Source organism: Populus trichocarpa, chromosome 8 (assembly GCF_000002775.5).
Source record: "Populus trichocarpa isolate Nisqually-1 chromosome 8, P.trichocarpa_v4.1, whole genome shotgun sequence".
NCBI classification, from domain to species: domain Eukaryota; kingdom Viridiplantae; phylum Streptophyta; class Magnoliopsida; order Malpighiales; family Salicaceae; genus Populus; species Populus trichocarpa.
In genome coordinates, this window is record NC_037292.2 from 4,540,273 (window position 1) to 4,556,488 (window position 16,216).

At 30.4% G+C, this 16,216-nt stretch overlaps 1 protein-coding gene across 1 annotated transcript; it reads right to left on the reverse strand.

Annotated features, from left to right (window-relative positions):
• Window positions 1-5,956: 5,956 nt before the first annotated feature.
• On the reverse strand, window positions 5,957-7,168 carry LOC7472448 (abscisic acid receptor PYL4). The gene has a single exon (XM_002312147.4). It carries the CDS (start codon window positions 7,071-7,073, stop codon window positions 6,378-6,380), a length of 696 nt encoding a protein of 231 aa, XP_002312183.2. The 5' UTR covers window positions 7,074-7,168; the 3' UTR covers window positions 5,957-6,377.
• Window positions 7,169-16,216: the final 9,048 nt, after the last annotated feature.

Sequence of the window (16,216 nt, forward strand, 5' to 3'; positions counted from 1 at the left end):
GCTTATTTGTGTGATCTGCAGTCATGAAGAGTGTTGCTAGCTTGTGTAGTTGGAGCTTAGTTAGAACATTTAGCAATTCATTTGGATAATCAATACAGTGGAATTAATCCACGAGGAGCGGTACGGCCCTGGCCCCTCGAGGATGAAACCATGTGATATAATTTTAAACAATTTCAATTTCATCTCTGAAAAATAAATAAAGAATTATCCCCTCCAGCAAAAAAAAATTCCTGCGTAATTAATCCTTAACAACTGAAAGTTTGATCCATCCCCCATTTGAAGGGGCGATGCAGCTGGCCTCTTTCCTTTAAGAGAACATGATCTATCAATTTTGATCCATGAAAACTGAAAAGTGAAAAGACATGTAATCAATCCTCGTTTTTAATTTTATGGTTAAGAGCTTGAGGCAGTGCTTGCTGAGCAACAATTAATACTGGACCTCAACTTGATTGTGGGACTATCCCAGAACATATCTGTTCAATCGAGAGATTTGTTTTTAAATTGTTGAAAATATATTAAAATAATATATTTGTTATTTTTTTAAATTTATATTTTGATATTTTACATAAAAAAACAAGAAAAAAAATTAAAATTAAATGAAAAACTAGTTATACCAAAACCCCAAACGGGCCTAAAAATGGCATGTTCCACAAGCAAAATTCATTAAAAGGATAAAACTGGGCCTTGATTATGTCTAATAAGGCCTTCTTTCATCCTTTCAAAAATTATTTGGGGGCATTGTTGTTTAATAATGTTTTTTGAATTTTTTTAAATTTTTTGAATTTTAAATTATTATTTTTTATGTTATTTAATCGTTTTGAAAATAAAAATTATTATTTTAATATGTAACATATTTCCGGACATGCTACAAATCTTTTTCACGGCCATTTCTTTGGCATGAAAATCGCCCGTAGCTTTACTTCTCGGTTTTGGATGCGATCGCGCGCATGTGTGGTCTTTGATGGTGACCTAAAGTAAAATTTATCCCCAAGTTTGCATTATCGGGGAGTAATTTTAACCCGCTTTGGTTTTTGATATCGGCCAGAAGTTAAAATAACAACAGCCAGAAACAATCTTATTTACTATTTAAATTAACATCCCAAGTCGTATAGTTGGATTTCAGTACGTACGCTGTTAGATATTCTTGATTAATTTTTGGGACAAGTGTTCACTTAACTCAACGGTTGTTTCTAATAAACTAAAAAAACATTGATGTTGAATGTAATAAAAATACATTTACCAGTTAATAGGTCATATCAAAATATATATTAAAAAGTACAAATAAATTATTTTTCATTTGTGTTTCTTAAACTATTTACTAATTTTTTTTAGAGTGATAGTTGTAAAAAAAAACCATCTAAACCTAAAGACTTAAATTTTTAGGTGAAATTTCAAGATATAATTTATATTATTCTCTAACACACCCCTTAAGTGAAAGCTCTTTGGACTTGAAACTTACACAAACTCACATTATTTTATACTTAATTTTTATCAAATAATTAAAAATTATAAAATTTAAATTCGTGACCGCTTAGTCATTAAAACTCTAAAATCATGTTAAAAAACCATCTTAATCTAAAATTTTAAGATATCATTTCTATTATTCTCTAATAAAAATTAGTCTAAACTAAACTTGATTTATTTCTCTCCAAGACATGTTTAATATACCCTTGTCAATAACATATATTTACTCCCTATTTGTTTTTGCATTTCAAAAGCGTTTTTGAAAAAAATAAAATTTTTTATTTTTTTCTTTACTTCAAATTAATATTTTTTTATGTTTTCAAATCATTTTGATGTGTTAATGTCAAAAATAATTTTTAAAAAATAAAAAAAATATTATTTTGATATATTTCTGAGTGAAAAACACTTTGAAAAGTAACCGCAACAACATAAATCTTTTTTTATATATTTGTTTTTGCAATATATCTCCATAAATCATTGGACTTTCCTTAATTCTAACATTTCTCTCGTTATTTTTCTATTCTATTCTTGTATTTTATTTTTTATGTTTAGGTTTTCTTTTACATATTTTTTTTAATTATAATTTAGATATGTTGGTGCTGTGGGTAACAAAAAACTGTTCCTCTTCTCATTTTTTTGCTGATATTTTTTTTTCTGAAATATGATAAGAGCCAAATTGAAACCTCTAAAAAATTGGATGGTCAATGCTATCATTGAAGTAAAAAAAAAAAAAGATTAAGTTGGTAAATTTAAATTTTAATTAGATATTTTAAATAGACGATAATCATCCTATTCTACTATCCATAACAATGATACTAACGAGCCTAATTGAATACTCGTCCAAGCCCATGTATACCTATTGGCCTAGTTAATTAAATATCTAACCATTATTTAAGACTGGCTGGACTTCTTTCTGTCACTCCCTCAAGAATCCCGATGCAAATAATTGTAGGGCGTTTCTGCTGCGCTTGAACGCATGTTTGTTCCGTGGTTGGAAAGTTATTTTAAAAAAAACAAGAGTTGTTTTTTTTATGTTTTTAATTATTTTTATTAGTTAATATTAAAAAATTAAAATATATATTATTTTTATATATTTTTAAATAAAAAATATTTTAAAAAATAATTACTACCATAATATCAAGCGGAATCACAGTTGGAACATAACAAAGATAGGTAAGAGCTCTGATGATGTTTAGTATTATTACAGTAATTGTGTTTTTTAAATTTTTTTTATTTAAAAATATATTATAATAAATTTTTAAGTTATTAAAAAATTAATTAATTTGTTTTCTTAAAAGATGGCCCACGCGGCAATAATAAACAGGAACTAAAAAGATTTATAATTTGGGTGTACATAGTGGCTTAATAAGAAAAATAGCTTTGAGAGGTCAAATCAGGGGTGGCTTTGATTTGTTCGTTACGTGGACAAGCTAGTGCAGTTGGGGTTCAATAAAAGCCCGCTTGCCCACTTGCATACCAACTTGCCGAGCAAATAACATAGCAGACAACAACCATCTAAGTGGTGGTCCAATGATAAAAATTTAAAATTAAAAGATTTGTTTTCTTTGTGGTCTCAGGTTCGAGTCCTGTGGTTACTTATATGATGGCCACTGGAGGCTTATATGGTCGTTAACTTCAGGGCCCGTGGGATTAGTCAAGGTGCGCGCAAGCTGACCCGAACACCCACGTTAAACTAAAAAAAAAAACAGACAACATATAAAAGGTAGCAAAAACTACAAGTTGCCTCTGTCTCTAATTAAAAGTTTTTGTTTAATTAAAATCAACTTGGCACAGCACCTGTTGATTCCCAATCGCAAAAGAGAGTTTTCCAAATTTGTATACAAGCTCTCCATCCAAAACATGGCTAGCGATTCGAAAACTTCTAGCTAGGGTTTTTTCAACTAGAGCACTGGTTGAAATGTTGAGATTTCTTTGCAACTTCTAGCTTGAATGGAAAAGAAGTTTCAAAGAAAAAATAAATACCACTCCCGAGTCCTTAATGAGTATTTTTTTAAAAATTAGCAAAGTTTTTTTTTTTTTGTTAGAATAACACCATTTGACGAAACAAAATTGGTGAAATAATACATTTTTATATTATCGTGTTTTAGAAGCACAATATTTACTGAATATTGATATTTTTTAAGCGCGACAAAATAGTTAGTCGCGCTTCAGAATAGCGACATTGAGTAAAAGTCGCACTTCTAAAATGAAACGAGATGAAATTCTAATCATCTGGCTCGACCAATCGATCGATTGGATCCATTTGTATGAATCGGTCGACCGTCTAACACATAAACTGTAATTTAATGAATTTTTTATCCCAAAAATGTTTTACGAGTCAAAATATACATTTTTATTCAACTTATATATTCCAATTAAAATCTTAAAAGGTTATTGTTCACACAGTAGTTGTCCTTTATTTTTCAATGTCAATGATATAGCCGGGCTTGCGATAACATGTGATTTTAAGCAAGCAGATATAAGTTTATCATAACTAAATGAGGATTTGCCCTAAACAAATTACGTGGATGGTTAACAAATGCATTTATGGACTAGTAGAACAGGTCCAGGCCTAGAAAAAGATCTGGTCGTGCTGGACCAGAATAACGGCTAAAAAATGTTATAACTTTTTATCCGATCATTGAATTGTGCTTAAATTTTATCAGGAATTTCCAGAGATTATTTTCCCTACAGTAGCCGTTGTGTCACTACGCGAGCCATCAAATCTTTATATTTCAAAAACCTCACCAAGGCCCCATGATTTTAGCAGTCTTGAGATTTTCCTTGTTATTTTTGAAATCGATCGACTGGTTTCACTTATCATTATGAACCAGTTAACTGATTGAGCCATATAATTAGAGTTTTACTTTGTCGTGTTTTAGAAGGGCAACAAGGTAAAAGTGTATTACTTCGCTAAAACTTTTTGCTCCTATGTTAATTCACCAATTGTTTTGATTTTGGAGTGTTTTTTTGTACTTTAACACCTAAAAAAAAGGATAAAATAACACATTACATGAAATATTTAGCAAAGTAACACTTAACCAACAAATGTGTCAAGTCTCATTTTTTTTTGGATGTCTCGTGTGGCATACTCCGGTCATTGTTGGTGATTTTTTTTGACGTCATTGGATTCTTTTCGTCGAGATCTTCCAACAATACTAATACTGTCATTATTAGAGCTTCATTGTGTCTTTGAGATCTTTTTTTTTTCATTGATTTTTCCCTCTCTCCTCCTTGTAACTCTTGAAGAGATATAAGAGAAAAATATAAAAAAGACCTTGAAGTTATATTAAAGATTTGATAATGACATCTTTGATATCATTTGAAAGACAGTTATAAAACAAATTCAAAAATATCAAAAAATATCACCAACTATGACTGGAGTGTGTCACATGAGCCATCTGAAGACAAATAAGCTTAGATACATTTGAAAGGCTCGCTTAGCCCACTTTAATCACCATTCGTGATGTTTTTTAGTGTTATTGGATTCATCTTATTGATATATTTTTAATGATATCAGTGGTATCATCATCAGATTTTTAACGTGTCTACATAGTCTTTTTTTCTTTCTTTCTTTCTTTATTTTTTTATTTTTTTTGCTTTCCTTTTTGTTATTGTAAATTTTATTAGCTAATTTTTAGAATTGAAAAGAATCATAGATGATATCTCATACTTTTCTAAATTCTTTTATACTGTTGTTTTTTTCAAGTACTAAAGGACGAAAACACTCTTGATTTTTGTGAGCTAATTTCCTAATTTGTCCCAGCATACTGTAAGGAGACCTGCAGCTAGAAAGTACAATAATTACGCTGATTACCAAATCAATGGTTGACAGTGTATTATCGGCTCGAGGATCAAGAATTGAGAAAAAGGAACATTGTCGTACATCATACTTTTACATCCCAATTACAACTAGCTATCCTTTGCTCCTCCTTGACGTTGAAATAAAGCATGCTAAATCATCAATGTGAAGCAAATATAAAGTTGGAAACCACCTTTAACACCTCGAGCACTGTTTGAAAGTGTGCCCAAACGAACCTGTAAAAAAAAAAAATTATTTAAAAATTATTTTAATGTACTAGTATTTAAAATAATTTTTTAAAAATAAAAAAAATATTATTTTTATATTTTCAAATGGTTTAAATATACCAAGTTGTTTAAGATTAATATTCAAATTTTTATTTAAATATATTAAAATAATATTTTTTATTTTTTATATGGAAATGATAAATTCAATAAAAAAATTAATTAAAACTAAAAAATTTCAAAAAATATAAAATGCAATGCCAAAGGTGTCTGTGTATTGGACTGTAATTATGACTGCAGCACGAGATCCATAATTCAACGATTCTGTTTATCATCAGGTTGGCATACGTTCCAGTGCGCAATTATTTGCATAGTAGCCAGCTAGCTAATAAATCAATGGTGCCCAGCAGAAATTCACTCATAATTTTATTTTATTTGTCCAAGGAAATACTCGTGCAAACTGGGGTTGATAAAAACATAGACCCAACGCTCTTAACATTACAGCATATTTCTTGAAAGAAAGAAAACAAATACAAAGGCAAAAATCGGAAGATCAAGTAAACTAGTGATTACTATACTCACACGGCAATTGGTATTCTTTAGTTCCCATAAGAATAAAAATATTTAATTTAACTGGCACAAATAACGAGATAACAAAAATTAAAGGGCATTTCATAGACCATACGACTTTCTGGATTCACTGTGATTATGCGCTCATGGAGTAGCAGAAATTAATCTCGAAGGGAAACAAAGTTGACATGTACAGAATCAAAATATACCATCACCCACCGATCTATGAAATTTCTGATAAGTGCGTCGATCAAGATTCCATGATGATCATCAATCCATCCAAATCGGGGGGGAAAAAACTCAATCAAAACAAATACTCATGATGTTATTGATATCTGGTTATTCCGTGCCTTCTTCCCAGCAATCTGAGCTAAGGATTGTAAATTGCACCGCACAATTGTGTCCAAAAAACTACATGTGTCCTCTTTGGTATTACCAGTGGGTACATCCACAACGTATGATTCGACGACAACTGTCCCATTCCCATTGGGCGAAGCGTGAAGCGTGGTCACAGACCTGTAGTTATTTAGCCTGTGAACGCCACCGACCACACTAAAGCTCAAAATATGTTGTTCATCGTCAAGAATTTCAAGCCTCTCCGTGCTTGATGCTGCAGGGAGGCCAGACACCACGTGCACCTCCCTGAGGGAGCCAACCTTCCCGTCTCCGTCGATGACATGGCAGCTCTTGAGGAAGTGTTTGTAAGCTTGAGGGTTATCAAAACGACGGACGACAGACCAAACGGTGGCAACTGGCGCATTGATGGTCTGAACAACCACTGAGCAGCACTGGTTGGGCCCCGGAATGCGTGTGTGGTGGCAAGAAACGTAGTCTGGTACCGGAGTGTCCCATGGCAGTGGGACCCCCCATGTGTTCACGGTGGTTTGTGATTGTTTATGGCCAGTACGGGTCGTTGTGGTGCTGGTGGCTGCTGCTCTTTGGAGCTGTAGCGATGCAGGCATCTTAAACCTTTTGGCTTTCTTTTTTCGGTGATCGGTTAGGCTAAGATACATTCATGGATATATATATTGATATGCATAGCTAGATAAGGAAATTGTTGTCCACTTGGATTAGTTTGATGTTTTATGGAAGAGATTTAGTTCGGTGTGAGAAATATTTTAAGGCTGATATTACCAAGCAGGCTATGCAAGTTGATACTCAACTTGCAACTTCTTTGGACTTCATTTGGGTTGATTATTCCATTATTTAATTTAAAACTACAATAATGCCATTTTGTTCATGTCATTTGTTAGGTAGGTGACTGGTACATACATATATACATACACACACACACACTATTGTTTTTGAATTTCAAGCTTGCTAATTGCCATGCTAGTGCCCATTTTTTGGGGTGTAACCTGCTATTCTATTTCAAAAAACAATTTTTTTTTTATGTTTTCAATTAAATTACAATGGAGTTTCAATCCCTTTATCAAACCAAGCCTTAATCTATAGATGGGTAATAAAGATTGTAAACTCCTAGGTGCCTAGCTATATATAAGACTACAATCCCAAGATTTGGTATATATATATATATATATACACACATGTGGGGGTGGTGGGGGGGATTAAGTGATCCATACTTAGCTTGTTTTGTCTTGTTCATCGAACTGAAGGTTTCACGATCTTTTTAGTTAGATATTTCGTTTAATTAAATATGATTCTTCTTGAGAAACATTTAGCTAATATATATACACGCGTAGATTGTATTGTCAGGAAACGGATTTTTTGTGCCATATAACATATATTCTGATACCTGAACCCCTGATATCTAATTTTTCGGCGGCTTTGTCGTACAACTATAACTCCAGAGACAATAGTGTGTTCGAAATTTTTTCAGAAAACCCCTCAATATATTTGAGTTAAAATTAAAAGTAAGTTTTATTTATTTTTTGAGTTAAAATTTTATTTAAATTTAAATTTTTAATGTATGCTCTTTAATATGATAAATAAAAAATTTATCTTAAAAAATCTTAGTTAATATATTTTAACGAAATTCAAAAACCTTCTAGAAACACTCTATTCTACATTGAATTTTTTTTCTCGTAATATTTATAAAGGATAGATGATGAGTTAAGATTCCGCTTAAATGGCACCTAAGTTGAGGTGAGAGTATCAACTCGTGCTCAAGCCTTGGGTCCTAGTACATGCTTATATATGAGTCCGCGTTAAATGTAAAATAATTTTTTAGATCATAAAAAGTTATTTTTTATCAACTTAAATCCAGGCTTAGATTTAGTATATGAAGAATAATTTATTCCAATCTAGCCCACTATTTTATTCATATAAAAAAAATAAGAATCTTATCAATTTTTACAATATTTTTTCAACAAATCATGATCTTACACAAGTTTTTCAAAGTAAAAAAGCATTTGTTTTATGACCATAATTTTCAAGTTTTGTTATGGTTTCATAAGAATTAATCAAAAGTTGATAATGTAAAAATTAATTCATGTTAATACTATAATTAATTATTTAACTTTTTAATGCTTATAATTAATTATAAAAAACAGGTGTTTCAAAAATGAAAATTATCATTATTTATCTTTATATACATATATATTTGTTATAATAAACTAATCCATTTAATTTATGTTTATTTCCTACTTACACAGCCCCCCTACTGGAATTGTTTACATAAAATGACACCCCACTTGAGTAGTAGATGTCTTTTTCCTTGCAATCTTGAAGATTGTTCTTGTGTTTTCAAGTATCAAATCAATCACTGGTTTTTTATTTTTATTTTATCTTTTTTATTGTTATCTTTTTTTTTAAATTATTATCATTATCATAAAATCTATTAACATTATCATAAATATTATTTTCAAAACCGTTACAAAAATATTACTAATACCCTCATTGTTATCATATTATCGGGGATCATTTCTGTCATTTTATTATTGCTCGCTACCATTATCATTACTTATTAATAAAGTTATGATCATTATACATTCAGTATTAATATAATTATTATATAACTTTTAACAATGTATCAATAATTATTATACCGCAGTTATTATAGCCATTATTACTATGAATATCGTTGTTGTGATTTCATCATTTAATTATCATTATTAAATTATTGATATTTTTTAATTATAACATGTTTTCATGTTTGTTAAATTAGGTATGTATAAAAAGACTTGTTAAGTAAACACACAAATAGCTTTTATAAAATAAGAATTAACAAATATAAAATATTTTTGGTTATCTAAAAATAGAAAATAAAAAATGGTATCAAGTGGGTTCTTAGCGATAACTATCCTCCCATACTCATAAATTTCTGAACCAGGCAACATGGAAAAGGTATTTTCTCGAAAATTGTTCGAAATGGAGTTTTTGAAAGCCTGAAATTAACTAATAAATCTTCGAAATTGAAAAATACAGAAATTGAAGGATTTGGAGCTTTTGAGTATTATTCAACAAATTATTTTCGAAGCACAACAATCAAAGCCAGGGATTAATTAAAACTTTATAAGAGGAGAATCTATATTGTAAAAGTACCAAAGCTATATTTATAAATGCAGGGGAAATCTTGAACAAAAATTCAAACTTTGGATGAAAAAGCCTACTCTATTTTGGCTACTGATCAGAGTCATTCATCACTAACAACTCTAACCATATGAAAGCTGCAACTGTAACTCACTTTTATACCAAGCGAGTCCAATAATTCACTGCCTATAAATATAGATGCTACCGGATAATTTAAAGTCAAGTAAAATTTCAAATAAAAGTGAGATATCCTTAGTGAAATGCCGCTTCTGAAAATTCTTATAAAGTGTTTGTATACATTATTCTCTAGGGAAATTTTAGAGGTAGAATTGTGACAAAGTGGTGTTTGTCGCAGCTTAATTATGCTTCTATTTTTAGAAGTTTTTTTACAATAATTTTAGTTTTTAAAAAATATTAAATTAATGATTTTTTAGTGTTTTATGATGATTTTGATATTATAATATTAAAAAAAATCTAAAAAATATTTCAATACTTTTGTTTTTAAATATCATTCATCAAAATACATAACACCCCAAATTCTCATACCCAGCCGGTGTGTGTATGTAACTAGATTGATATTTCGTCATCCTAGTCGTCATCCATGACAAAAAAGTTCTTCGCCTTCGTTGAATAAGAATTTCCGTTTTCAAAGTACAATTAAGTTGAATGCAACTCGGTAACAAATCTGAATTTTAGTTTGAATTCAAAAGCACAGAAGACACGCAGGAAAATAAATTATTCGCTTCGGAAAGGAACCCAATGTGATTGTTTGTTTTTCGAAAATAAACTACTGGTAAGGAATTAACGGGAAAGCGTGCTATACAGCTGCTCCTACATCAATCGATTTTTGCTCACAAACAATTAAATACCGATTAACGTTATGCATGAAGCATTGCTGTATGTATCTTGCCTAAATAACAGAGATGATTTTTTTTTTAATAATTCAACCGAGCTCGTCTAAAACCTTGAGACGGGGGGCTTTCTTTTGTTTCCCTTTCCCTTTCCTTGTTTTTTTTTTTTTTTTGGTAAATGTTGAGACTCGAGAGCTTTAGTGCTTTTTAATATTGTGGTGTATTATATTTTTTAAAAGTCTATATATTTTATTTAAAAATATATGAAAATGCAGGTAAAATCAAGGCAGCACGGTGAAGTGAATAATCAGGTCTGTTTATTCTACTGTTAATGCATGTCATGGGTGTATACAATATATTAACACTGCACGCACACGAGACTAATTTTCTGTCGAGAGAGAGGAGAAACCAGACGAGAAAGGAAGTTTAAGGAATTTTGTTTTGTTGTGCACAAAATCCTCTTGGATACCCTTATTGTAAATACCTGAAATAGCTGAATTCATAAACAAAACAAAAATTGTTTTTTCACTACCTCAACTGATATGACATCAAACCTTAGCAGCCAAGATAAACACATATGTCAAAGGCGTGTTAATTGTAAAAGCTTAACCGTTAATCCCATGTATTAATTATTATGTCAACTTTTTTAATATTGTCATTGAAATTTATGCACCTTTGGAATTTTAGTCTTAGCAATTATTTGCTCTGACGGAAACGATATTTAACTGACAGGATTGGTCACTGAAATTCTCCTTAGGTTAAAGAGCAACATTATCTCGAGATCTGGGAGCTTGTTACATAATTTCAACCATCAACTAGAAGCTATGTCGTCATGCATCGACATTTATGTGGGATTTTTACACTGTATTCGGTAACATTTGTTTTTTAATTTTTTTTAAAATTATATTAAAATGATATTTTTTATTTTTTAAAAAAAAAAATTAAAATTTTTAAAAACACTTTTTTAAAAGCTGTAAGTGGACGATACATTTATGTGAAGCTTCTAGAAATGGGACAAGTGGATCGAGTTCGGGGGCAGCTATTTATTTTCCATTAATTAATAAATCTATTTACTGCAATTATTTTCCCAGGCTATGCGCAGGGGTATTTCGATAACTTCGGCCATCCAACTTGGGGCTTTATATAATTCCATTATCAATTTGAATCATCTCTCTACTCCAGTAGATAGCTAGTTGAGGTATTACCGTGTAGTTTAATCTTCGGACAAACTTTCTAGCTCCACTTTATTGTCTTTTCTTCCTTATTTCTTTCCTATTCGTACCAACTTCCATTAATCTACTCGATTGTTTTTAAGTCGAGACCAACTCTTCGGTTTATGGAAGACAGGAAAAGAACGACAACAACGACTTTGCGCTCTCACAGGAAGACCTTAAGTTTAAAGTTTCCATATAATCAAGCCTTAATTAAAGTTAGATGCTTTCCAACTGACCGCCCTTTCCAGCGATTGGGTGATAGCTTTACAACTCCCACTGATAGCGTTATGTACAGTGTTGACCCTAAAAAAGGAATGATCATTGATAAGTGGACCACATTAAAATTTTGAGAGTATGTTTGAAATAGCTTGTAAGATTGATTTTTAATTCTGAGATGTTATTCATTTTTCTTAAAACAATATTTAATGATAAAAATAAATTAAAATAACTCTTTTGAAAAATAAATGTTGCATGGGTTAGTATCAATGAGTTAAGGTTAGAACTTTTAATTTAATTTTATAATAAATCTTTGAGTCAAGTCACAAATTAATTATAACCATTGATTTTCTACCCTAGTTGAAGGACGTTTGACACTGGGATCAAAATATTAATTAATTAAAATTAATATTTTTTATTAAAATTAATTTTTATCGTTTTGACGTGGTAATGTTAAAGATAAAATTTTAAAAATAAAATAAAATAAATATTATTTTAATATATTTTTAATCAAAAAAATAACAAAATGGGAGCACAGCTCGTAAATATGAAAAGAGATGGAAGATATATAGTTGAAGATGCTTCTTATGGAAGGCAATAGATCTGAGATGGTTCTTCTTGTATTGAGGGACTGCCCCATGCATGCGATGCCTGGAGAGAGAGCATAATTGATTCGTGGGTCACTAGCTTTTATTCTATGGATTTGTTTCCTTGGATGCTACACAACCTCTCGTGTAATGCTATGGTTGCAGAATCTATTCTGTGGACTCCTCGGTTTGGAACTGGGTGCTGGCAGTCGTGGAACTGGCGCAACTCCACTTGTTTTTGTACCTGAATTTCTGCCGCCGAGGAATTAACCCAGTGTTTGCTATGCAATTTTCTTGCCAGAGAAGTTGAATAGAGATCATTATTTTTATTTTATTTTAGTTTATAATGCATGTTATTTCTTAAAACTAGTTTAATTAAAACCATCTATTCACTTGTTTTATAAATGTTAAAAAGTGATTTATAATCATCTAGAAAAAGATAATTCATTGTTAAAATGATATCATGGATAAAAATATTATGACCGAGTCAATCAATAATTTATTCCTTTAAATATATTTAATAATAAAATAAACAATTATAAATAAATCATATATCAAATAAAATATATATACCAACACAAAACTAAAATCAAATATAGTTGAAAATATATGCAAGATAATAATTTCATCACAAATGTATATTTGTTTTTGCTAACATTCAATCTTGAATTTGTTTTTTCATCATATGATCAATTTTTATTTTTATATATTATTTATGTTTTAATTATTGTATTATTTTTTAATAGTGATATTCATTGTTTGTCATTCAATAAAAAAATAATTTACTCTAATTTATTCTTTTTGTAATTGTTACAAATTATTAAATTGATAAAATATTACGACCTCTCTCTTGTTTATATTTCTCTTTTTTCTTCTTTATGATTTGTAATTTTATATTTTCTAGTTTTCAGATGTAATGATGAAAATTAAGTTATGTGGATTGAATGGTTTAAATCTGAACGTAAGGATAAATATTTAAATTATGAGATGTTTAAAGGAAAATATATATATATATATATAGTCTTGTCCATGTCTTCTATGTCCCTCTAACTTGATTTTGTCTCTATTGCAACAACCAAATATATTTTCATTCCTCGTGTCTTATTTTTTCCTTAAGACAAACAAACAATACTTCGATACATCACTAAATTTATACAGAGCCATGGTGGTTGTATTCGTGTTTTGTTAGAGGATATTTGGAGGGCGGCTAGCCCTGGAATAATCCGTGTGTAATTTTCGGAGCACAGTTCTCATTCCAATAAAATAAAAAAGAAAAAACCAAATCTTGTAACTGAATCAAAACTTTTATGCCAAACTACTTTCAATTTTTTTTAATATTTATTTACTATTAAAAAAAGTTGATAAATAAAAAATACTTTACTATTAATGAAAAAAATTACTTAGTTTTTAAGAAAGAATTTTCCTTTTATTTCGGGTAGAATACACATTTGTCAAAGAACCAATTCAACCCAAAAGCTTAAGCTTTTAGGTGAGGTCTCAGGATATGATTTATATTATTCTCTAACAACCTTCTTGAAGTTATAAAAAAATAAAAAACATCCTGATATTTGTTAATTATATCAAATTTGATCTTTAATTTTTTGATTGCTATATAGTTTATTTTGATATTTTTCAATTTTATCCCTTGAAATTTAATTTTTATACCAACTCCGGTCCTTATTTTTTTTTATTTTTTTTCTCTTATTCTTTTTTTAATTGAGAATTTCTATATATATTTTATCTCTATTCTTTTAATTGCTATCTATTTTATTTAAAATATTCTATGAAAATGATTTTTTTTTCAATTTAATCTTCTTTTATTTTTTTTATTTGTCATATTTGATTTTCATTCTTTTAATTGTTATTTGTTTTATTTAAAATAATTTATGAATTTGTTTTTAAATTTTATCCTTTAAATTTTTTATATGTCAAACCCATTCCCCATTCTTTTAATAACCTTGAAAAAAAATTAAAACTAAAAATTATTTTACTATTTTTTTATGACATCATCAAATATAAAAAAATTATTAACTTTTCACCAATTTACTTCCCTTTAATTCGCTTTTCAAAATAAAAATAAGCTGTGCCAAGTACATATTATAAACCTTCCCACAAAGGAGAAATTTCAACCGAAAAAGAAAAGGGAATCACCTGCAACTCTTCGTAAACCAATGCCAATTGAAAGCCGTGCAGTGCAAGCAGTGGCAAAAAAACATTCACTCAATATTGTCAAACATAACGAAGAGACTTGGAAAAACACCAAGAAATAAATCAGATAGAGATTACAAGTAGGCTAGCCTTGGAATGAATCAACAACTTCCCTATATCAGATACAAACAAGACTCTGAATAGCAGCCAAGTTGCCTCATTAACCCAATATACTAGAAACGGATCTATGGAATTCTTAGTCAAGGAAATTAATCTGGTGTGGATTATATGTGAGAGTCGAATTGAAGTTATAAATTTTCACGACCAAGTTGCAATTGATGTTTATTTTATTTTCGTCAACTTGGGACATACCGTGGATGTTCGGCTGATAGATGCTCCTAACAGTTCATGGTTGAGGTCATCTTTGAGAGGCCAACAGTTTTGCAAGTTGATGGTGGTATATCCATCGAATCCAACCCATGGTTTTGCTACTTAATACCACTATAAGATACGTATCCCTCTCAAGAAGAGCCAACAATTTAACCTCGGTAAAAGACTTCTCAAAGACTTCAAAATCGAAACTGTAGTGTGGTGTCCGTTAGTGATGCACATTGTTATGCCGAGACCACCTCGGTTTCTCATTTTAATATTGCAACTTACCATTTCATTCGTTCCTTGTCTGTCTGTATAATGTCGGGGAACCATGCGCCCGGAGGACGCTGTGAGTTTTTTTTGGGATGAAATTCTATATATACGCATAAGCTTACGAACATGACTGCACACCATCTCCAACTACTGAATTAGAGGTATATTCATATATGTTAGCCACTCACCTTTTTTTCTCAACTAGTGTGGGTAATTTCCACAATCACCTTGCATATGCATCTCAACAACGAGTCGAAATTTGACCACGAATATAATTAAGCACAAACATGTTCACAAGTAATGGTAGCAGGAGCTTTCTCCACTCACGGTCAAGTCCGGTCAAACTTCCGGTCTGGACAAGAAATGGATAACCGCATAATTAAAGTATCCGCCATGCCTTTGTCCGGTGCCTTTGGATGAAGGAAGCTCCGTTCAAGCGATACGCTTATAGCTCACAGAAAAAAAAAGGCTGATGTTGAATTGTAAAGGCACGTGGGCCTCTTTTAGACCAAAAGGATTACTGTCGGCCGGATGCCCATGTATTATAATCTCAAAAGACAGGAAAGCCCGATCCAGTTAATTATATGTAGCCCAAAAAGTAAGGCCAGGCTCGAAAGGCAGCTAAAAAAATTGTGGATTCAACTTCCTGTTACTATTTCAGGAGAGGAATGAAATTGATTCTTATTAGTTGATACTGTGCTACTCACAAAAATAAAATAAAAATAAAAATAAAAATAATAGAAGAGGCTTCCCTGCAAACAGTTCTACATGATTAATCCAAAGAAAGTAATCATTGGAACTATTCATAAAAAAAAAGAGGTGATGATCGATACAACTTTATGGGTTTGCATCAGAAGATAAACATAAAAGACAAGTATGCAAGTAGATTATTGATGCAAAACAAGCTATAAATATCATTATTGACTACAAGAAGCATCTCAATTATTAAAATAAACCATGTTCCATGTAAAATATGATCCCATGAAGCATCAAAACAGAGAAA